The sequence below is a fragment of the Arvicanthis niloticus genome, chromosome 12, assembly GCF_011762505.2.
Source record: "Arvicanthis niloticus isolate mArvNil1 chromosome 12, mArvNil1.pat.X, whole genome shotgun sequence".
Taxonomy (NCBI): Eukaryota; Metazoa; Chordata; class Mammalia; order Rodentia; family Muridae; genus Arvicanthis; species Arvicanthis niloticus.
In genome coordinates, this window is record NC_047669.1 from 18,965,710 (window position 1) to 18,985,862 (window position 20,153).

General features: G+C 45.2%; 1 protein-coding gene across 6 annotated transcripts; it reads left to right on the forward strand.

Annotated features, from left to right (window-relative positions):
• Window positions 1-2,915: 2,915 nt before the first annotated feature.
• Tm4sf19 (transmembrane 4 L six family member 19) lies at window positions 2,916-16,846 on the forward strand. Of its 6 annotated transcripts, none has more exons than XM_076942794.1 (7): window positions 2,916-3,078; window positions 3,361-3,556; window positions 5,859-6,022; window positions 8,198-8,399; window positions 8,688-8,753; window positions 10,401-10,570; window positions 10,699-16,846. In XM_076942794.1, exons 2-7 carry the CDS (start codon window positions 3,434-3,436, stop codon window positions 10,880-10,882), a joined length of 909 nt encoding a protein of 302 aa, XP_076798909.1. In that variant the 5' UTR covers window positions 2,916-3,078; window positions 3,361-3,433; the 3' UTR covers window positions 10,883-16,846. The 6 variants fall into 6 exon arrangements, with proteins under 6 accessions (XP_076798909.1, XP_076798912.1, XP_076798910.1 ...); XM_076942796.1 differs by lacking the exons at window positions 2,916-3,078; window positions 5,859-6,022 and adding exons at window positions 4,056-4,174; window positions 4,863-4,930 and having other exon boundaries at window positions 3,460-3,556; XM_076942795.1 differs by lacking the exon at window positions 2,916-3,078 and having other exon boundaries at window positions 3,236-3,556.
• Window positions 16,847-20,153: the final 3,307 nt, after the last annotated feature.

Sequence of the window (20,153 nt, forward strand, 5' to 3'; positions counted from 1 at the left end):
CTCATGCTACAAGGGGCAAGTAAAAAGGGTCAGTTAAGGGTTTACTAGTCGCTAAAAGCTAAAAGCAGTTTCAGTGCACTGGGATCGAAGCATAGCTTAAGTAGCCTCAAGTTTGCAATATTTTTGTACTAAGGAAGTAAAAACAACAACAACAACAAAAACCCAGACTTCCTCTCAGGTGACTGATGGTGTCTCTTTCAACTTCTCTTTTTAAATTTTTTTTTAAATACTCTTTCAACTTCTTGAAACTTGCTTTTTTCCTCCTATTAAGGGAATGTCAGCTATCAGTGGAGGAGGATTAGTCACTCTGAAGAAGACAGGAAAACAGCTGCCCTGCTGGGCCTGTCATTTCCCCTTTCCCTTCCTCCAAATTTTGTTATCTTCCTCTTCTCCTGGCTCAGAGCCCAACTCTCCATACCCTTGAGAATGGAACATCTGCCCTATTTTTCCTAGGCCTTTCAACCCGAGGAAGACTTCTGTGGCATTAACATTAACCCATGTCAGCCCTATTCATAATCTGACCTCCAACATTACTTTGCTCCTGCAAATGCACTGTGAGGTCTAGATCACGTCTGTAAGAGCCAAATTCTGAGGCTGGCAAGTATGAGAAAGGATGTTTACTAGAGCGCAATGAGGAAACTGACCAGATGCTGGCCTTTGTAAACCTGTTTATGGCAAGTATGCATGGAGATTCTTTTTAAAAATTGAAAAGTTACATTTTGTGTGTGTGTGTGTGTGTGTGTGTGTGTGTGTGTGTGCAAGTGTCACAACACTTGTGTGGAGTTCAGAGGACAACTTGCAGGAATGAATTCTCTTCCACCATGTAGGTCCCAGAGATGATCTTCACTCTTGAAGGCAAGTGCCTTTGCCCACTGAGCCGTCTTGACAGCCTACAAGATTTATTTGTTTATTGTGTTGTTTATAAGATTAATCATCAACTTGTCACAAATTGACCCTAAGGAGCAGTGACCCAGCTGCCATTACCAGTTCCCCACTAAGCTCTGCTCTTAACTCTTTAAAGCCAATTAAAGTCTTGTCTCTTATTCCACAGGAAATGTTCTCATAATAGTCATACAAGCTGGGCAGTGGTGGCACACACCTTTAATCCCAGCACTCTGGACGCAGAGGCAACTGCTTCTGCATGCTTCTGGATGCAGAGGCAACTGTTCAAGGCCAGTCTGGTCTACAGAGCTAGTGTTCAGGACAGCCAAGGCTACACAGAGAAACCCTGTCTCATAGAACCAAAGATAAATAAATACCAGAGGCTGGAGAGATGGCTCCAAAGTTAAGAACACTGACTGTTCTTCCAGAGGTTCTGAGTTCATTTCCCAGCAACCACATGGTGGCTCACAACCATCTGTAATGGAATTTAATGCCCTCTTCTGTTGTGTCTGAAGACAGGCACAGTGTATTCATATACATAAATTAAGCAAATATTTTTTATAAATAAGTAAATAAATAATACCTATCCAGGATTGTCAACCATTAAGTAAGCCTAAGGGTTGGAAACAGATACTAAAAAGCTGATAACTGGTGATTGTCATTCCAATTACACTAATTGTATAAATATAAGATGTTCTAACAGCACTATGTATAAGATTCCTATTGGCTGAGATCCAAGAATAGAAGGAAAAAACTAAAAAGGTGCATTTTACATCTCAAAATGTGTGAGCGAGTTATTATTTTATAACAGAAAAATGGGTTCTGTCACCCTCTTCTTGGCCTCCAAAGGCACTGCATGCCTGTGAGTCATATACACACACACAAGGGTTTTCCTCAGTCATTTTTGGTTCATTTTGTTTTGTTGATAGAAGTAAACTCTGTGCAGAGATTATGTGTGTTATTTTATCTGGTAGAAGAATTAAGTCATTAGTCAAATAATTCTTGAATTTTTATCAGGCTGGGTTCAGGGTATTCAGATCAGGAATATACAGCCTTCACTCTACAGGACAGCGGTTCTCAACCTTCCTAACGCTGAGATCCTTAAATACAGTTCTTCGTGTGGTAATAATGACCACAACTATAAAATTAGTTTCATTGCTACTTCATGACTACTTTTGTAACTGTTATGAATCATAATGCAAATATCTGTTTTCCCGTGATCTTAAGTGACAACCCCTCTGAAACAGTTGTCCAACTCCCAACCCCAATGGGTCTGGACCCACAGGTTAAGAACCACTGCTCTAGGACCAGCTGTGTGAACTAAAGTTCCCAGAAAACATTCTACAAGACCATTTGAATGGCTAAGATGCCTGTGGTTGAGAGCAAGGGCCTGGGTTTTATTCTTGGCGCCCACATGATGGCTCATAGCCATCTGTAACTCCAATTTCAGGGGATCCAGTGCTCTCCCTGGTCTCAGCTGGTACCAGGCACACACATAAAATTCCTATACACATTACATTATAAGAATAATTTTTGATTTGTGTCTCATTCCACTTCCAGAATTTGTGAACTTAATCCTATCTTTTATAAATTCTTCCCCCTCCCTCTTTTTGGTTTTTTGAGACAGGGTTTCTCTGTGCAGCTCTGGCTGTTCTGGAACTCAATCTGTAGCCTAGGCTAGCCTCAAACTCAAGAGATCCACCTGTCTCTGCCTCCCAAGTGCTGGGATTAAAGGCGTGTGCCACCACTGCCCGGTTTATTTTTTATAAATTCTTAAACTGGCTACAACAACCAAGAACCAAATACAGTGTATTCTCTTTATAATTGTCCCTGCTAAGTATGAGAAAGGAAGTTAATTAAGGAGAAATGTTTTACTTGGCTTCTAGAAAAAAGATACAGAAATTCTTGGGTATTAGTTGTCATCTTTGCTGTTAATGTGACACAGAAGGATTTTAAGCTATTTGGTTTTGCTTTTGTTCTGTCTTGCTTTTCAGACAGGGTTCCTGCTTCCACTTCTGTCTTTTTAGGATTGCAGGGAGCTTCCACATCTGGTGGCTGGGACCTTGAATAGGAGCTTACCAAAGGCCAGTCTGGAGCTGTCACAGTGTGGCATTCAGTGTTTGTTGTGACTGCGACACTACAAGATGATGCCTTGTGCTGGACCACAAGAGGGAGAAGAAAAAACGACAAGGCCGAGTAAGCAAGCGGGGTGAGATGGAAGAAGGGTGGACTGTGCTCAGGGTTGGCCCTCAGAGGAGCCCAGATGGTACAGGGAAGGATGACGCAGAAGGATGGAGCAGCTGGTATGGGAAGGGTGCTGGTGGCAGAGGTGGCTGAGGGACTGCTCCTGGATGCATCCAGTGACTCATTAAGACCACTGAGCTTCTGAGTCCATGTTCCCTTCCTTGGAATCACATGAAAATGAGCAGTGAATGGGTCATGAGCACAGGGTTTGCCTGTGACAGAATGATTTTTCAGTGGAGGCCTGTGGGAAGCTGTGGACACACACCCCCACTCGAGTACACATGATGCCCCGGGCGACCGCTTACATATGCAGAGCCCTCCTGACCCTGCAAGCCTGACCCTGGCTGGGGCTGCTGGAGCCAAGGCCCATTTGGAGCAGAGCATCTCCACTTTCTTGTTCTCCCATCCTGATTCTTGCCATCAGAAACAGGTAAGCAGAGATGAGAGGATCCACTAAAGTGATACATTCCAGAACAGCAGGGCTTAGCAGTTAAGAGTGCCAGTCTACAATAGAGTCCTGGCTCTGCCACTTAACCACTGGGACTCAAGGCCGTCTCTCAGTGAGCAGTGTCTTGGTGAGCTTCAGGCCTCTGTACCTGCCTAGAATATCTTTCCCATCCAGTGCCTCCTTAATAGTCAAGTTTGCTGTGACAGCACTCCTCCCAGGAGGTCTTGTCTTACAGGCAAGGGTCAAACAGTCCTGTGAGAGCTTCTGCCCTTAGTGTGCTTTATTTTCCTCACTTTTTACCTGTTCCCCTAACTTTATAGTCCTTGATGAGAGGGACTATATTTTTTCCCAGCATTTTCTCCTTAGGCTCTCGCACAGTTGTCTAGCAAAGACTAGGCGTTTGCTTAATATCCACTAAGGGATGCAGGGAAAGATGGGAAATGGGAAAAAACAGACACAGAGTTTGTGCTCTTCTTCCCAGGCAGGTGCTCCTGTGCCCAGACGGTGGCTGATGGTTTCTTCACACAGCCTTGCACCTCAGGCTTGAGCGAGGACCTCCTCTACAGCCTCACTTTAAGATTAGACCTTTGGGGAATAATGGTACATGCCTGAGGTCCTAGCACTTGGGAGGTGGAGGCAGAAAGATCAGAAATTCAAGGCTAGCCTCTAGTACAAGAGACCCTGTCTCAAAAACAAAGAAAAACAAATTTGACCTTCTGATCCCACCTGCCACTCCCCATAGGAAAATGAGCTAAGGTCTTTGCTCATCTGACTCACATGTATAGAAGGCTATCTCAGGGTGTTGTGGTTTTTAAGGGAACAGTCACTGAGAGGAAGTGAAAGGCAAACCAAGCAAGTCACAGCATCCTTTTGCTTTAGATGGAGTAGGGCCCCCTTGCTCTTCTCAGGGCAGGCCAGCCAAGGTTTACTAGTGACTAAGCCAGGCCAGAGCCCTCAGGGATAGACGCTTGTGATAGTTTCCCTACCTTTCCTCCGTTTTCAGTTAACACTTCATGCTGCAAGCTGAGCATGATAGAGACACTTCTGCCCATTGCTTCTACATATATGCACCACCCCCTTGAACATCTTCTAGTTTTTCATTTCAGATAACTTGAGCTTGCTCAGAATGATTTAACTGAGCACCCTCATGTATATACGTACATACAGTGGGACCACCCTGGTGTGACTAGGAATTGGGCCCCCCGAATAAAATCCCCTTGCTTCACTTGCTCTCCTGTGTAACCATCCTTCTCCACTTCCTTACATCTTGGCCGTGGCACTCACCAAGACCTTGTGAGCCTGTTGTGTTCAGTGATGTGGTCTCTGAATTCCACTTACCCAAAAGACCACACTCAGGTTTGCATTTTTTCCTCTATTGATTTAAATTTGTTTTGTGGGGTTTTGTTTGTTTGTTTGTTGTCTAGGCTCATATAGTCTAGGCTGGCCTCAAATACACATTGCAGCTAAGGCTGGCCTTGAACTGTAAATCTCTTTGTTTCCAAGCCTCTGTGTGTGCTGGGATAGGAGGTACGCACCACCATGCCTGACTTCAAGAATTATTCATTTGTTGATTATCTAAAGTTCAGTAATAACTGAAAGTCTTTGTTTGTTTGTTTGTTTGTTTGTTTGTTACTTTGTTTATCGAGGCAGGATCTCTTGTAGCCATGGTAGGCCTCAAACTCACTATCTGGAGAACAGCGTTGAACTCCTAATCTCCTTGATTCTATTTCCCAAATCAGGGATCATAGGTGTGTGCCGCCAGGCCTGGCACAGGCTCACTAATGTTTCAGCCCTTCCTTCGGCTTTCCTGAAATGGCACAGGAGACTTTGGTTTTGGTACTTGGCGGGGTCTCTAAACAGTTGTGTGGTATGAGCAGGTGCTGAAGGCATTCCTGGCCAAAAGTAGTTCCCAGGCCAGTTTCAAAACGCATTCCTGGATGGCCAGTAACCTATCAGTCCTTTAGTCGGTCCTTCCCGGACCTGACAAAAACAGTCTTCTGAGAGACAGTGGGTTAATGTCTCGAGCAGAGCACTGCCCTTAAATGGCAATGTAATCTGAGGAGGGAAGCCTGCCTAGATCACAAGATGATGAGGAACTCAGTACAAGGGGGGGGGGGGGGGACCCAACAACCTCCAGCATTGCAGGGTGGAATATTTTTTAGAGGGCCTTTTGCCTCCTCATAGCTGAACAGGAGTCAGATTCTCACAGGGGTTTCGAAGCTGAATCTGGAGCAAGGAGGTGGGCTTCATCTGTCCTAGCTCCACACTACTGCCTTCCCTTCAGGTCTCAGGTGAAAACTGTCCTTCACATCAGCTCCCAGCTCCTCCACAAGCAAGACCCAGACATCCTTTCACTTGGAACAAGTGTGAAAAGGCTTTATTCCGTGTGAAAGGGCTTGGTAGACGCCACTCACCACACAGGACAGAAAAATTGCATCGGGGACACAGGTGACTGGGGGGAGTGGGGAGAACATGGGCTGAAGGGAATCACCAGCCACCGAGGGCAGTGGGACCAGCTGAGGAGAGAACCTGCCTCTTCTGTGCTGTTTTTGACCACCGTCTTCTTACCATAAACTGTAGCTTACACAAGCTAATGAGGCCAGGTATAGTTGGTGATGCACTCCCAAAGGAGCAGAGGCAGGCTGATCTCTGTGAGTTTGAGGCAGGTTGGTTTATATAATGAGGTCCAGGTCAGCCAGGCTACATAGTAAGAGCTTGTCTCAAATAAAAAAAAAAACCTCTAACAGTTGCAGCGCTCTCTCGCTCTCTCTCTCTCTCTCTCTCTCTCCCTCCCTCCCTCCCTCCCTCCCTCCCTCCCTCCCTCCCTCCCTCCCGTCTTTTCTCCTCTCCCTCCCCACCCCCAGGTTAGCATTAAACTCCTGGGCTCATATGATCTTCCTTCTCCTGCCTCACCTTCCCATGTAGGACTACATGTGTGCACAACCATGCTGACTTTGGTCATTCATGTTTTCCTTTTCTCTACAATGCTCTGTAATTCTCAGCACATACATCCTGTAACCATTGTTAGAGATATCCATGGATATTTTTGTTTGGTGCTATTATAGATATCTTTTAAAGTAAACACTTCACCTTGCCATCGCCTGTATATAGGATAGAATACAATATTAATATTTTGTTCTATATCCTTTGCTAAACTCACCTATTAGTTCAAGCAATTTTTAGTAGATTGCTTAGGATTTTCTACATATATAATCAGATTATCTTTGAATAATGTTATTTCCTGCTTATGGCTTTTTTTTTCTTATTACACTGGACAAGCAATAAGAACACCACTGACAGCCAGGTGTGGTGGGTGGCACATGCCTTTGATCCCAGCATGTGCGAGGCAGACAGATCTCTTTGAGTTTGAAGCCAACTTATTCTACATGCTTGACCAGCCAGGATTACATAGTAAGACCTTGTCTCAAAGAACAAACAACACAAACAACAATATCGAAATAATACCACTGACAAGAAGCATGGAAAATGGGCATCTTGATGACACCTTTAAAAGCTTTATTGAATAGAAATAACCATTGGGTGGTTGAGATGGATGACCCAGCAGGTGCTTGCCACCAAGTCTGGCAAGTTGAGTTCAATCCCTGGGACACACATGATGGAAGGAGAGAACAGACTCTTAAAAACCGTCCTTTGGGGGGAGGGTTGTCTGCTCTTTCAGAGGATCATTTCCCAGCACCCACACAGTGGCTCACAACACTCTGTAGCTGTAGTCTCATGAGATCATAGGGCCTATTCTGGTATAAAGATAAACGTACATGCAGACAAAACATTTATATACATAAACTAAATGATTTTTCTTTAAAGTTGATCGGGGTGGTGGTAACACATACCTTTAATCCCAGTACTGGAAGGCAGAGGCAGTTGGATCTCTGTGAGTTCAAAGCCAGCCTGGTCTACAGAGTGAGTTCCAGGACAGCCAAGGCCACACAGAGAAACCCTGTCTCAAAAAATTAAAGAAAGAAAAGAAATAAACAAAGAAACAAAGAAAAATTGTTCTTTGACCTCTAAATCTGTGATATATGCCCACCCCTCTCCTAAACAAATAAAATGTAATACAATTTTAAAAGAAAAATAGAGAAATAACCTTACTGGTTATAATAGGACACACACAAAACATGATGGACTGTGGAAACGTGAGGTCAGAGCTTGGCAGAAAATGGAAGATGTAACTCCTATATATTGGGGAAGGCTTAGATTGTATTATTTATTTAATGTATGTTAATACACTGTTGTTGCTGGGTGGTGATGGCACTTGGGAGGCAGAGGCAGGTGGATTTCTGAGTTCAAGGCCAGCCTGGTCTACAGCGTGAGTTCCAGGACAGCCAGGACTACACAGAGAAACCCTGTCTCGAAAAAAAAAAAAAAAAAATACTCTGTTGCTGTCTTCAGACACACCAGAAGAGGGCATTGGATCCCATTACAGATGGTTATGAGCCACCATGTGGTTGCTGGGAATCATGAGGAAGGCTTAGAACGGTTTATAAAGCTCAGCTGCTGTCCTTGCTATGATCTGTTCACAGAAGCCATCTTCACGCTGTCTTGTACCACATCCTGTTGGGCATACCTGCCCTGCTCTGCTGTGACCCTCTCCCATTGTTTCAGGATGCTGTCCTTTCCCCGTGTGGTGGCCTGTTCACGGACCTGTTCCCGCTTCCTAGGGCTGAGCCTGGGGATTGCATCCCTGTGTGCTGCTGGTGCCAACATCGTACTCCTCTTTCCTAACTGGGATGTGACCTACCTGATGAGGGGCCTCATTGGCAAGCATGCCATGCTGGGCTCTGGGCTCTGGGGAGGAGGCCTCATGGTATGTGTTTTGGGTTTAGTGAGGAGAAATTTCCAAAAGCCTCTTTCAGGAATGGAGCTGGGAGGTGGTGTTGGATGTTCCAAGAAGTTGGTGTTGGGTCCATAAACAGTCTAAAGAGAAGGTGACTTGTAATGGTTTGCTGGAACTGGAATAATAGGTTGTAAGCCACAGTGTGTGTTGGAAATCAAACCTGGGTCCTCTGAAAGAGCATCCATGCTCTTAACCAGGGAGGCATCCCCCTGGCCCCACCTAGTCTCCTGGTAACACACTTACTTCTCTGCCCTCCAGGTACTCCTGGCAGCGACTCTCATCCCCATGACAGGCAGCTTTAGTAAGAGTGCACCCTGCCTGCAGGTAAGCAACAGTCCCTACCCCTTAACACAACTTCCACATTTCCTGCTCTAGAGGGAGCAGAACAACTAAGAAGGGAGCTAGGCACTGGTGGTGCACGCCTTTAATCCCAGCACTTGGGAGGCAGAGGCAGGCGGATTTCTGAGTTCGAGACCAGCCTGGTCTACAGAGTGAGTTCCAGGACAGCCAGGGCTACACAGAGAAACCCTGTCTCGAAAAACCAAAAAAAAAAAAAAGAAAAAGAAAAAAAGAAATAATCTAGCCACCAATTTTTATATAATGTATACCCAGTTTATATCTAATTCTTTTTTTTTTCTGGTTTTTTGAGACAGGGTTTCTCTGTGTAGCCCTGGCTGTCCTGGTACTCACTCTGTAGACCAGGCTGGCCTCGAACTCAGAAATCTACCTGCCTCTGCCTCCCAAGTGCTGGGATTAAAGGCGTGTGCCATCACCACCCAGCTTAATTCTTCTACTCTACAGATAATGATACAAGGACTAACTAGAATAAATTTGCACTTTATTAATAATTACAGCTGCACAGGTATGGATTTTCAAATATCTCAAGCTGGGTGTGGTGGCTCACCCCTCTTAACACAAACCTTTGGAAAGCAGAGACAGGAGGATCAGGAGTTAAAGGTCATCCTGAGCTACATAGGTTGTGATGTTGTGATCAACCTGGATTCTGTGTATGAGAGAGAGAAGAGAGAGAATATATATATATATATATATATATATATATATATATAATATGTACATATAATATATATGTGTGTGTATGTCATGAATACTTAAACATATATTTTGCCTTCTATGACTGTGATAAACACCATGAACAAAGAAACTTAAAAAGAAAAAGGCTTATTTCATCTCACAATCTCTAGGTCACAATTCGCACTGAGGGAAATGAGGGAACTCAAGGCAGAAACCTAGAGGCAGGAACTGGAGAAGAAAGGAGAAATGCTGTTTATTGGTCTGCTTCCAGGCTAACAGTCGGCTACCTTTTCAACACCTCTCAGGACCACCTGGCCATGGATGGCACCACACACAGTGGGCTAGGCCCTCCTACTTCAGTCAATAATTAAGAAAATTCCATGCACACATGCCTATGGGCCAATCTGATGGAATCAAATCCCCAGTTGAGGTCCACTCCCCTTCCCAGGTGACTCTGGTCTGTGTTCAGTTGACAAAGACTAAAGACCACAGATGTAAATGTTGTCTATTCAGTCCCAGACATGAATCTATGCCTTGTTGCTGCCACTCCACATGCTAACTACTGATTCCCACAGCCTACGCAGACACTGGGAAATCTCTGACTGAGTTCCATGCTAAAACATTAAATACACTTCATTCAGTGCTCTCTGTTCTCTTATGCCTGAGTGAGTGACTTTTATTTTATGTTTTATGTATAGAAGGTCCAAAGACCCTGTGCAGTGAGAAATGCAGATCCATGTGTCTGTCTGTCTGTCTGTCTGTCCTTTTTCAAAATCTCATCTTGACTCTACTTGGTAACAGACACCTTATCAGCCACCAGTGGACATGTTTTAAGGCTGGGAGAATGCCTGGCCACCAGAGAAGTCAGACTTAGCCATGTCACCCCACCACCCGCCTGACCACAGCTCTGTGTGAGCTCTGTTTCTGCTTCCTCTGCAGGTGCTCACTGCTCTGCTGTCGAGTGGCCTGGCTCTGTTTGGGGCTGTGATTTGCTTTGTCACTTCTGGAGTAGCCTTGAAAGATGGTCCCTTTTGCATGTTTGATGTCTCATCTTTCAATCAGACACAAGCTTGGAAATTCGGCTATCCCTTTAAAGATCTGCACAACAGGTAATAGTCACTCATAAGACCAATCCTGTGATCTGAGCCAGGAGAGCCTGACCCTGGGTTTTCTATTGGAGTTCTTTGATTGTCTTTTCTTCTTTATTCCCAACCCCTGACCTCCTTCTTGCATCTAGGAATTACTTGTATGACCATTCAACCTGGACCTCTGTCTGCTTGGAGCCCTCTAAGGCTGTGGTTTGGCACGTGGCCTTCTTCTCCACCCTCCTGTGTATCAGCCTCTTCCAGCTTCTCCTGGTGGCTATCCATCTTGTCAATAGCATCCTCGGCCTGTTCTGCAGCTTCTGTGAGAAGTGCTAGGTAACAGATGCCTTTATGTGAGAACTAGCGCTCTCACAGCAAGCTTCCCCCGACCTTTTCTGCAAGAATAGGCTGTGAATCCCCCTTAAGCCTTTCTATAGGATGACAGCGCTTCCTTGCTCGTAGGGGGAATGACACAAGAAACTGAGAGTCATGCTGTATTCTTTAAGATGATATGGTAATACAGCAACAAGCCATTGCTGGTGTATAAATGATCTCAGTTCAGCCTCTTAGGAACCCCCTAAAAGGACTGGAGAGATGGTTCAGAGCACTGACTGCTCTTCTAGAGGTTCTGAGTTCAATTTCCAGCAACCACATGGTGGTTCACAGCCATCTGTAATGGGATCTGGTGCCCTCTTCTGACATGCAGGCATATATGCAGGCAGAACACTGTGTATATAATAAATAAATAAATAAATAAATAAATAAATAAATAAATCTTAAAAAAAAAAAAAAAAAAAAAAACAACTCATAAAAGTTGGCCACATGTTAAGACAGAGAATCTGGGACTCCTAGTGAAAGGACTCAAAGGGGGATTCTCACTCAAGTCTCAGGACGGCGCCCACCCAAAAAAACTCACGAGAGACCAACTTGATGTAAACATATGAGGCAGTGTAATATCAGAGCTCTGGGCCAGTCCATATCTCCATATCTCACATAGGGGATAGAGGAACTGACCTCGAGGCTCTAAGAATTAGGACTTATATAGCCAAGGGGTGGGGGGAATTGGGAGATTTTTACGTGGGTACACATGATTGGTTGTTTTACATCAGCAGACTGTACCAGTCTAAGTTAGCATAGTATCTAGTTAATTGCAGTTTCTTGGGCCTTGAGAAGACCTCAAGGGGAGGGGGAAAGGGTCTGGAGGAACACCAGATGGCCCATTACTCATTTGAACATATCTCTGTTCTTCTAAGGATGTCCTTGTATACTTTTTATCTATGTGTCTGGCCAAGTCCTTGGGAGGCTCAACAGGCCTTCGTCCTTGGTCTTATAACTCTGTATTTTCTGTAACTAATTAACTGGGCCCAAACCTGCTGGCAGGCATTTTTAACTATTTAGGTTAGGAAAAGGAATCACAGGGCCCTGTTATTTTATTAGTTTGGGCCTATTTCAAAATTTTCTTTCACTAGATAAAAACAAGCCTTCTAATCCCAAACACACAGCTAGGTGACCCTCTAACTTCTTTTTTGTTTTTTTAAAGATAGGATTTCTCTGTGTAGCCCTGACTTTCCTGGAACTAGTTCATAGACATAGACCAGGCCGGCCTCAAACTCAGAGATTTGCCTGCCTCTGCCTCCTAAATTCTGGGATTAAAGGTGTGTGCCACTACTGCCTGACTCACCTCCTAACTTCTAAATTCAAGTTTACTGTTATAATAGACCTGTGCTTCCTCAGAATCATAGGCTGAATGAAACCCTGCTCTCCAGTGTGACTGTATTAGAGACAGGGTCTTACATGGTGATTGGGGATTTATGAGTTATAAAGGTGAAATCCTGATCCAGTAGCAACTTTACAAGAAGAGCAAGAGGCTGGTAGTGTGTGCCTGTGATCTTATAAGACCCCAACCCTTGATCAGTGGTACTTACTTTGAGATGCCCCTGAGTGAGACACCAAAATGCAGATCGATGCAAAAGCAAGAGGTTTATTTTCCTGCACAGCACGTTAGGGTCGACCTCTAATTAGTCCCTCAAGGCGAGTGAGTAGAAGGCAACCACCCTGAATGGCTATTACAAGCAGTTTTTATACTTTTGAGGGGCACAGGTTACATCGGCAAGGTTAGAGTTCAAATTTATTGGCTAAGCATATTGACCTTTAAATCTATTGGCTAGCAAGCCATAGGTGGATCATGACGTGCATTTGAACTCTATATGGGACTTTCCAGAGGGTCAGGTGACTATCAGTCAGTACACTCTGCAGTTTTTCTGAAAAGTTTTTTACTCAAGAATGTTCCTGTGGGTGGAGAATGGAACTTGGCCTAGCCTTAACCCCAAGAGGGAGGAGGAAGCTGTAAGGAAGGTGTCCGACTGGAAGAACCCTTAGGGTCCCTCATTCCTCCCTCCCCCCTTTTTTTGTACAAGCTCCAATCCATGAGCTACACTCAGAGGTCTCTGGTAACTAACTCATATTCTTCAGGCCTGTCCTCAGGGTCTCATATTGTTGGTGCAGGACCATCAGCTGCACTGCTTCTATTCTCTCTTTTACGAAGGCCATAAGCTTGTTCAATTTGCAGGGTCCAAGGGTCAACAGTAGTAGGAGAGCAGTTAGAGGTCCTAACTACCTCAGAGCTGGAGCCAGAAGCATCATCAGTTTGAGACCATCCTGGGCTACAATACTGAGACCAGATCTCAAACAAACACAAATGACTCAGGAACATAAGGGAGGCAGGGTGGTAAGGAGTTTGGGAAATTGAGAATTAGTTTATTGGTACAGTATAAGCAGATTTGTTGGGTTAGTCTCCAGTACTGGAAAAGGAAGGGAGGAAGGGAAATAGTCCAGAAAAGAAAGTTACAGATGACCATGTTTATTAAGCTAATGAAGAGTATGTGGTGGGTTCTTTATTAACCAGTGATTAAGAGCCTGCTAGGGCCTCAGAACTCTTGTCAGAGAGCCAGGCTGAAATCACAGTCACACCAGGTTCAGGCTGAGGGCTGGGTTTTAAATAAAAATGAGCCCTTTCCCAGTAGGGAGGGAGGAACCCTTTGATCTGTAAAACCTCAGATAAGTGTCAGACAAACAGTTTCTTTATACCTGCTTTCTCTCCCGGTAGTGAAAAAAGGAACCTTTGACCTATAAAACATCTTACAAGCATCTATCAGAAGAGAAAACCCCTTTGTTTACATTCAAGATAGGCTCCTGAGAGGGGAGTGTGAGGTCAGGGCAACTTGACCTTCCTTCAATCATTTCAAAAGAGAGACAAATGCTCACTAGGTAAAGCTGCCTACTGCTAAAGTCCTGAGAGCGCAAAATGAAAGGGGAATCTCTCACCCAAGGGAAAGAGTCTTAGAACAAGGGTTGCAACAGGCACTGAGGCCTGAAAGACAGCTGTTAGCTGTGAAGGAGCCCTCTCTGTGGAGCTGGGGGATGGGGCAAAGTGGAGGCTAGGGAGTTGCTGCCACCTTGCCCTTAAGCTGGAGAGCACATGGAGGAGAGGGAGAGACTGAGAGAGAAGGAGAGAGGAGTTAAAGCAGAGAAGCTGACCAGAAACACATGGAGAGAGAAAGAGAGGGGCCTTGTTTTTTTGAACTAGGCAGGAGCTAGTGGTCAAGAGTCAAAGATAGTGGGATGGAAGGTGTCTGTCCCATGGTCAAAAATAGACCATCAGAACCAAAAAAAAAAAAAAAAAAAAAAAAAAAAAGCCGGGCGGTGGTGGCGCACGCCTGTAATCCCAGCACTTGGGAGGCAGAGGCAGGCGGATTTCTGAGTTCGAGGCCAGCCTGGTCTACAGAGTGAGTTCCAGGACAGCCAGGACTACACAGAGAAACCCTGTCACGAAAAACCAAAAAAAAAAAAAAAAAAAAAAAAAAAAAAAAAAAAAAAAAATAGACCATCAGTCTAACATCACAAACAATGAACAACACAAACAATACACAAAATCAGACACAGACGCACTGCCATGAGAGAGCAACAGACGCTGCCCCAGGTGGCAGTGGCTTCGAATAGACCACCTTCAAACGGAGGAGGATATTTCCCGACCTTACCTCCCAGACAGACAGACTCTCCAGTGTTCTCCACGGGCACAGACACTTCACAGACACAAAACACAAAACAGAAAACACACAGACCTGCTAGAGTGAACCTCTGATCCCTGAGCTTCGAGGTCTGAGAGAGCATATCTTGGTGGGACCTACAAATGTTGGACTCTAAGATACAAACCGGGGGACACGTTCCCACAGAGGCACTCACAGACAGCAGATTTGCTGCAATAACAAGAGGTTTATTAATGATACCAGTGCACTGGGGTTCCCTCGAATGCAGGCAAGAGGAACCCCGAGCAAAAGCTAAGAGCAGTTTTTATACAGTTTAAGAGGTGAACTAGAGAAACAGTGACTAAACACAATATAATTGGCAGAACAGTGTGACTTTTAAATTGATTGGTCTTTGGGGAATGGGGTGGCAAAGACCTCCCTTGTCTTTAAGTGGCAAGTGTTGGTCTGTCCTGCAGAATGTGTTGACATGCTCTGGGCGGCAGTGGGTTCCTTTCTCTGTGGTCTGAGGAATGTTAATCAGCCTTTCCCTTCTTCCTCTGAATGTTAATCCAGCAGGTGTCCTCTGACTAAGGATTGTGCTCCTCCCAGAATGTGTCCTGGGGCGTTAATTTTTAAGTTTAAACAGAAACCTGAGATTCTTTCAATTTTAACTTTAAACTAAGACCTGAAATTCCTACAGAATCTCTTGTGCACTGTGTAAAGGTTATCTTTATATTATTTAAATGCTGATTTCTGTACTCCAGAGGTGTGAGTACAGTCGTGACTCTGGTATTGTTATTTTTAAGAAGCATCATACATTTCAGTGTTTTGTAAACGTCTTCTCTATCACCTTCTGATTGGTTTAATAAAGAGCTGAACAACCCATAGCAGAGCAGGAGAGGAAAGGCGGAACTTTTGGGCAGAGATGGGAACTCTGGGAAAGAGTCAGAGGCTGGAGCCTCCACAGCCAGAAGCAGAGGAAGAAATAGGTTGCCATTACTGAGCAGTGGCAACTAACCAGCCACGTGCAGACCTTAGATTAGAATAAATGGGTTAATTAAGTTATACAAGCTAGTTGGGAAATAGCCTAAGCTAATGAGTTACATAATAAATAATAATTGTTTGTGTGTCATTACTGGGTGGTTGGTGGGGCAAAGGGCAGTGGAAGAGTAGGTTGTGTTCTTAATTACTGAGCCCCAGCCCCCCAAAAAATTGTTTAAAGGAAGAGGAGAAGGGAAGGAGAGACCCAGATCTCACTTGTTACCTGAGAACAAAGAAAAGGCCACATGAGAACTCAGCAAGGAGTCAACCATGTGCCAGCTAAAGAGGCAGGCCTCCATGGAAATCAAATCTGCTGTCACCTTGACCTTCAATTTCTGGTTTATTGAACTGTGAATTAAAAATGGACATGGGCCGGGCAGTGGTGGCGCACGCCTGTAATCCCAGCACTTGGGAGGCAGAGGCAGGCAGATTTCTGAGTTTGAGGCCAGCCTGGTCTACAGAGTGAGTTTCAGGACAGCCAGGGCTACTCAGAGAAACCCTGTCTCGAAAAAAACCAAAAAAAAAAAAAAAAAAGGACATGGCAGGAGGGCGAGCCCGTGCCCTTTGCCCGTGTGACTCTGCCCGAGTTTGATGGAAAAAAAAAATGGACATGGCAGTTCATGCTTATAGCACCAGCACTCAGGAACCCGAGGTACGAGAATCACGACTCAAGGCAGTCTTGACTGAATAGAGAGACCTTGTGTCAGCAACAACCACGGGCTTGTTGATTAATCCACCCTGACTGAGGGAACCTGTTGGAGCAGGCCTCACAGACTGATATACCAGGATTCTTGTCAGTAGTATACAGTAGAATTCAAGGTAGACACAATTTTTTTTGCAACTTACTTTTAATAAGGGTTCAACTTCTCTGTTGTGGATAGCCCCAGCCTCTTGTTTTGATGGTAGTTCCACTCCTGGGAGGGCCTGCCAAGGAGGAGTGAATACTGTGAACCTTCTGTCCACTTGAATTTGTAAAATAAAGACTGGAGCCAGTGATTGGGCAGTAGAAGGGGAGGTGGAGAAAAGGCTTAGGGGAGGAGTCGGAAGGGGAGGAGTCAGAAAAGGAAGTTGATGGGAGAGAGGCTATGGAGGCGATGGAGGAGCTGGAGGTGGAAGGACAACGGAGGAGACGTGGCCTAGAAAAACCGCAAGTTGTAAGGGATCTCATAGCTGGGGAACAGAGTAGTGCAATGGTAAATCTGCCCAATCTAGGCTTGCAGTTTATAATCATAAATATTGAGTTGTGTTTTCCTTGACCGGACTTATTTGGGTGGGAGATTTACCACAACACTTCTCCTCTAGCCCACTACCCAGCAGAGGTAGTGGAAGAGAAAAGCTGGTAGAATATGGGGGGAGTGGACCTGTTCAGCAATAGTTCTTTAGGGGTGAGCTCGATCTTCTTGGGCAGCAGTTCAGTCCCATATCAAACACAACTTAGCAGATGCAGGCCAGTCCTCTAGGCAGGCAGACACTAGGCAGCTCTAGTTCAATCCTGAAGAAACCACCAGGCTTGCCAACTGGCCCAAGGAGAGACCACAGAAGCAGCAAGCTGCCACAGGACTCATGAGCAGTTCTTGGGTGACTTTCTCTCAATGGCGGCATTATCCCAAGTTGAGCTCAAGAACACTACGTAAGGTGAACCAATACATGCGTGTCTTTAGTGAAGAATAGCGAGGCAGAGCGAACCAAACCAAAGCTGAGTGCCTGTCTCCCACTGTTGTGGGGGTCATATTTATACTTCTTCATCAAGAGTCCTTTCATGTGTCTCCTATATCCGAACATCCTTTCACCTGTGTGCCCCAGCAAAACATCATCACTTTCCAAAGAACTAGAAGTCCTCACTTGAGTTCAACAAGTAGTGTGTTGTGAGTGCCCACTGGATGCCTGCACTGCTCCACGTGCTGCAAATCCAACCCAAAGGAGCCTAAGACCAGCTCCTTGTCCTTGGTCCCTGCCCTGCCCTTCAGACTGAAGGTCCACTTATCATAATTTGGACATCTTGTGGTAAGAACTGTGTTAGCATTCAACGCGGGTGCCAAAGAGCTCAGAGGAACCGTGAGGTCCAGAGAAAGACTAAGGAACACTTTAGTCGTATGCGAACTGATGATAGTTTGGAGAGTAAGTCCAGCAAAGAGCGTGGGTGTCTTAGTTACGTCTCTACCTCTGTGAAGATGTACCATGATCTGTAGCAGTACCCAATTAATGCTACGCAAATTGATACTGGCAGCAGCAGCGCATTCCTCACTACTGGCCTGAATGAAAAACATACACACTCAGCATTTATATTTTGGTATGTATGCCTTTAAGAGCTCAATGTCTGCGCCACTTCCTAACCTCCATGTGGCTAATCCACCCCCTTCCGATACTCCCAAGTTATGACTTACTAAAATCTATATTCCATCTTGGTTGACTCAGATCCAGATGTACAGCTCTCTCAAGCTGTGTTCCCCTGGCTCCTACACAGTGACTATGTTCTCTGTCTCATACCTCTCAGGTCCTGAGTTCCAGGACAGCCAGGGCTACACAGAGAAACCCTGTCTCCAAAAACCAAAAAAAAAAAAAAAATTACAAAGAGAATGAGTCCACCATCACCATGTAAGAGAGCATGGCAGCAAGCAGGCAGGCATGGTACCGTAGCAGTAGTTGAGAGCTTATACCTTATCTGAAAGTTAAGACGCGATCACCTCCAGTGAGACACTTTCAACAGTGGTGGGCCTCCTAATCCTTCCTAAACAGTTCATCAGCTTCAGACCAAGCACTCAAATATATGAGCCCATGAATGTTAGCATTTCCTCTAGGCTCTGCCCGACAGTTACCTAGCAACAGCCTGGAGAGAGAAAGAAGGAAGAGGCCAGCTCGGAACACCTGAAGAGATAGGAAAGGAGAAGGCGGAGGACAAGAGAGCAAGAGAGGGAGGCCAAACAGTCCTTTTATAGCAGGCCAGGCTCCTACTTGGCTGTTGCTAGGTAACTGTTGGGCAGAGCCAAGAAGAAATACTAACACTCTTAGTCCTGGCTGGCCTCCTACCCCAGTGTCTGACACTGGAATAATAGGAGGGTGCCACCACACCATGTTTTTTTTTTTTTTTTCTTTTGACTTTGCAGTTATTTAAAAAACTGGCCAGGTAGTGGTGACACACACCTTTAATCCCAGTACTTGGGAGGCCAAAGCAGGCAGATGTCTGTGAGTCTGAAGCCAGCCTTATCTAAACAGCTAGCTCCAGGAAAGCCAGAGCTACACAAAGAAACCCTGTCTTAAAAAAATCAAATTATGCTGGGCAGTGGTGGTACACACACGCCTTTAATCCCAGCACTTGGGAGGCAGAGGCAGGCGGATTTCTGAGTTCGAGGCCAGCCTGGTCTACAGAGTGAGTTCCAGGACAGCCAGGGCTACACAGAGAAACCCTGTCTCGAAAAAAAAAAAAACAAAACAAACAAACAAAAAAATCAAATTATATATATCCTGGGAGATATGGTGGGGCAATGGTGGCACAAGTGTTGTGGGAGTGATTAACCACTCTCTGGACTTAAGGCCTGCTCATGAGACAGAACCTACGTCTGAAACTACTAGGATAGCCAAGAACCTGAGACTTGGTAGGCTGTGGGTCTAGGGGCAAGCCAAATACTATTATTTTGCTAAAGGAATATTGCAATAAAATGTCACTCTAATGACATTGTGTTATCCTCATCAATCAGTGGTATCTTGCTTGGCTACCATCAGAGAAACTGTAAGGGCCCATGATTCGCCAAAGAATGATACCCTGGACTCAAATAGTATGCAAAAGCAAAGACTGTTTTATTCTTCAGAAGTCCAGCATGCTGGAGTATCTGGTTATTGAAAACCTTCTCAGCTATGGCTACTAACATATTTGGTTGCTTACCTGCAAAGTTGTCTAGGTGCTGAAGCTTCCAATGGATGTCAGGGGCAGCTTGGTTAACCATAGCCATGTTTACAGCTGACCGGTGCTCTCTGGCTTCTGGGTCAAAATGTGTTTAGGCCTTAAAGGCTTTAAAAAGTCTTTAGAAAGAAATTCCCTGGGACTCCCATCTTTCCCTACATCCCCTGGCTCATCTTAGATACAGTTGTGGGCTATCTGGAAGCCTCTCAGAAGCCCCCCGTCAGAACCCAGTGGTAGACCTGGAGCCTCTCCCTACCTTCAGCAGTGTTAAAATCTCAGTCGGGTTGAGTCAAAGGCTACATTCATATCAGCCTGGGATTGGGTGGGTAGCCCATTTGCTCCCAGAACTAATTTCCGGGTGTCTCCCACAATCCTCTCTCTCTCCTCTGTTGTGAAAAGAATCTGGAGCAGTTGCTGACAGTCGTCCCAGGTGGGCAAGTAAGTTAGCATGATTGAATCTAGAAGATCTGGGATGGTCTTTCTGAAGATGGGGGTTCTGCAACTTCCTACTGTAAAGATCATTACTGCAAATGACACATATGTCCTGAACTGTCTCTCCCGTGAGCATCTGGGCATGCTGTAGCCTAGAGGGGTAAGGTTGTTGTAGAGTCAGCCCTCTGGGCAGTATGGGCTGAGTGTGAGG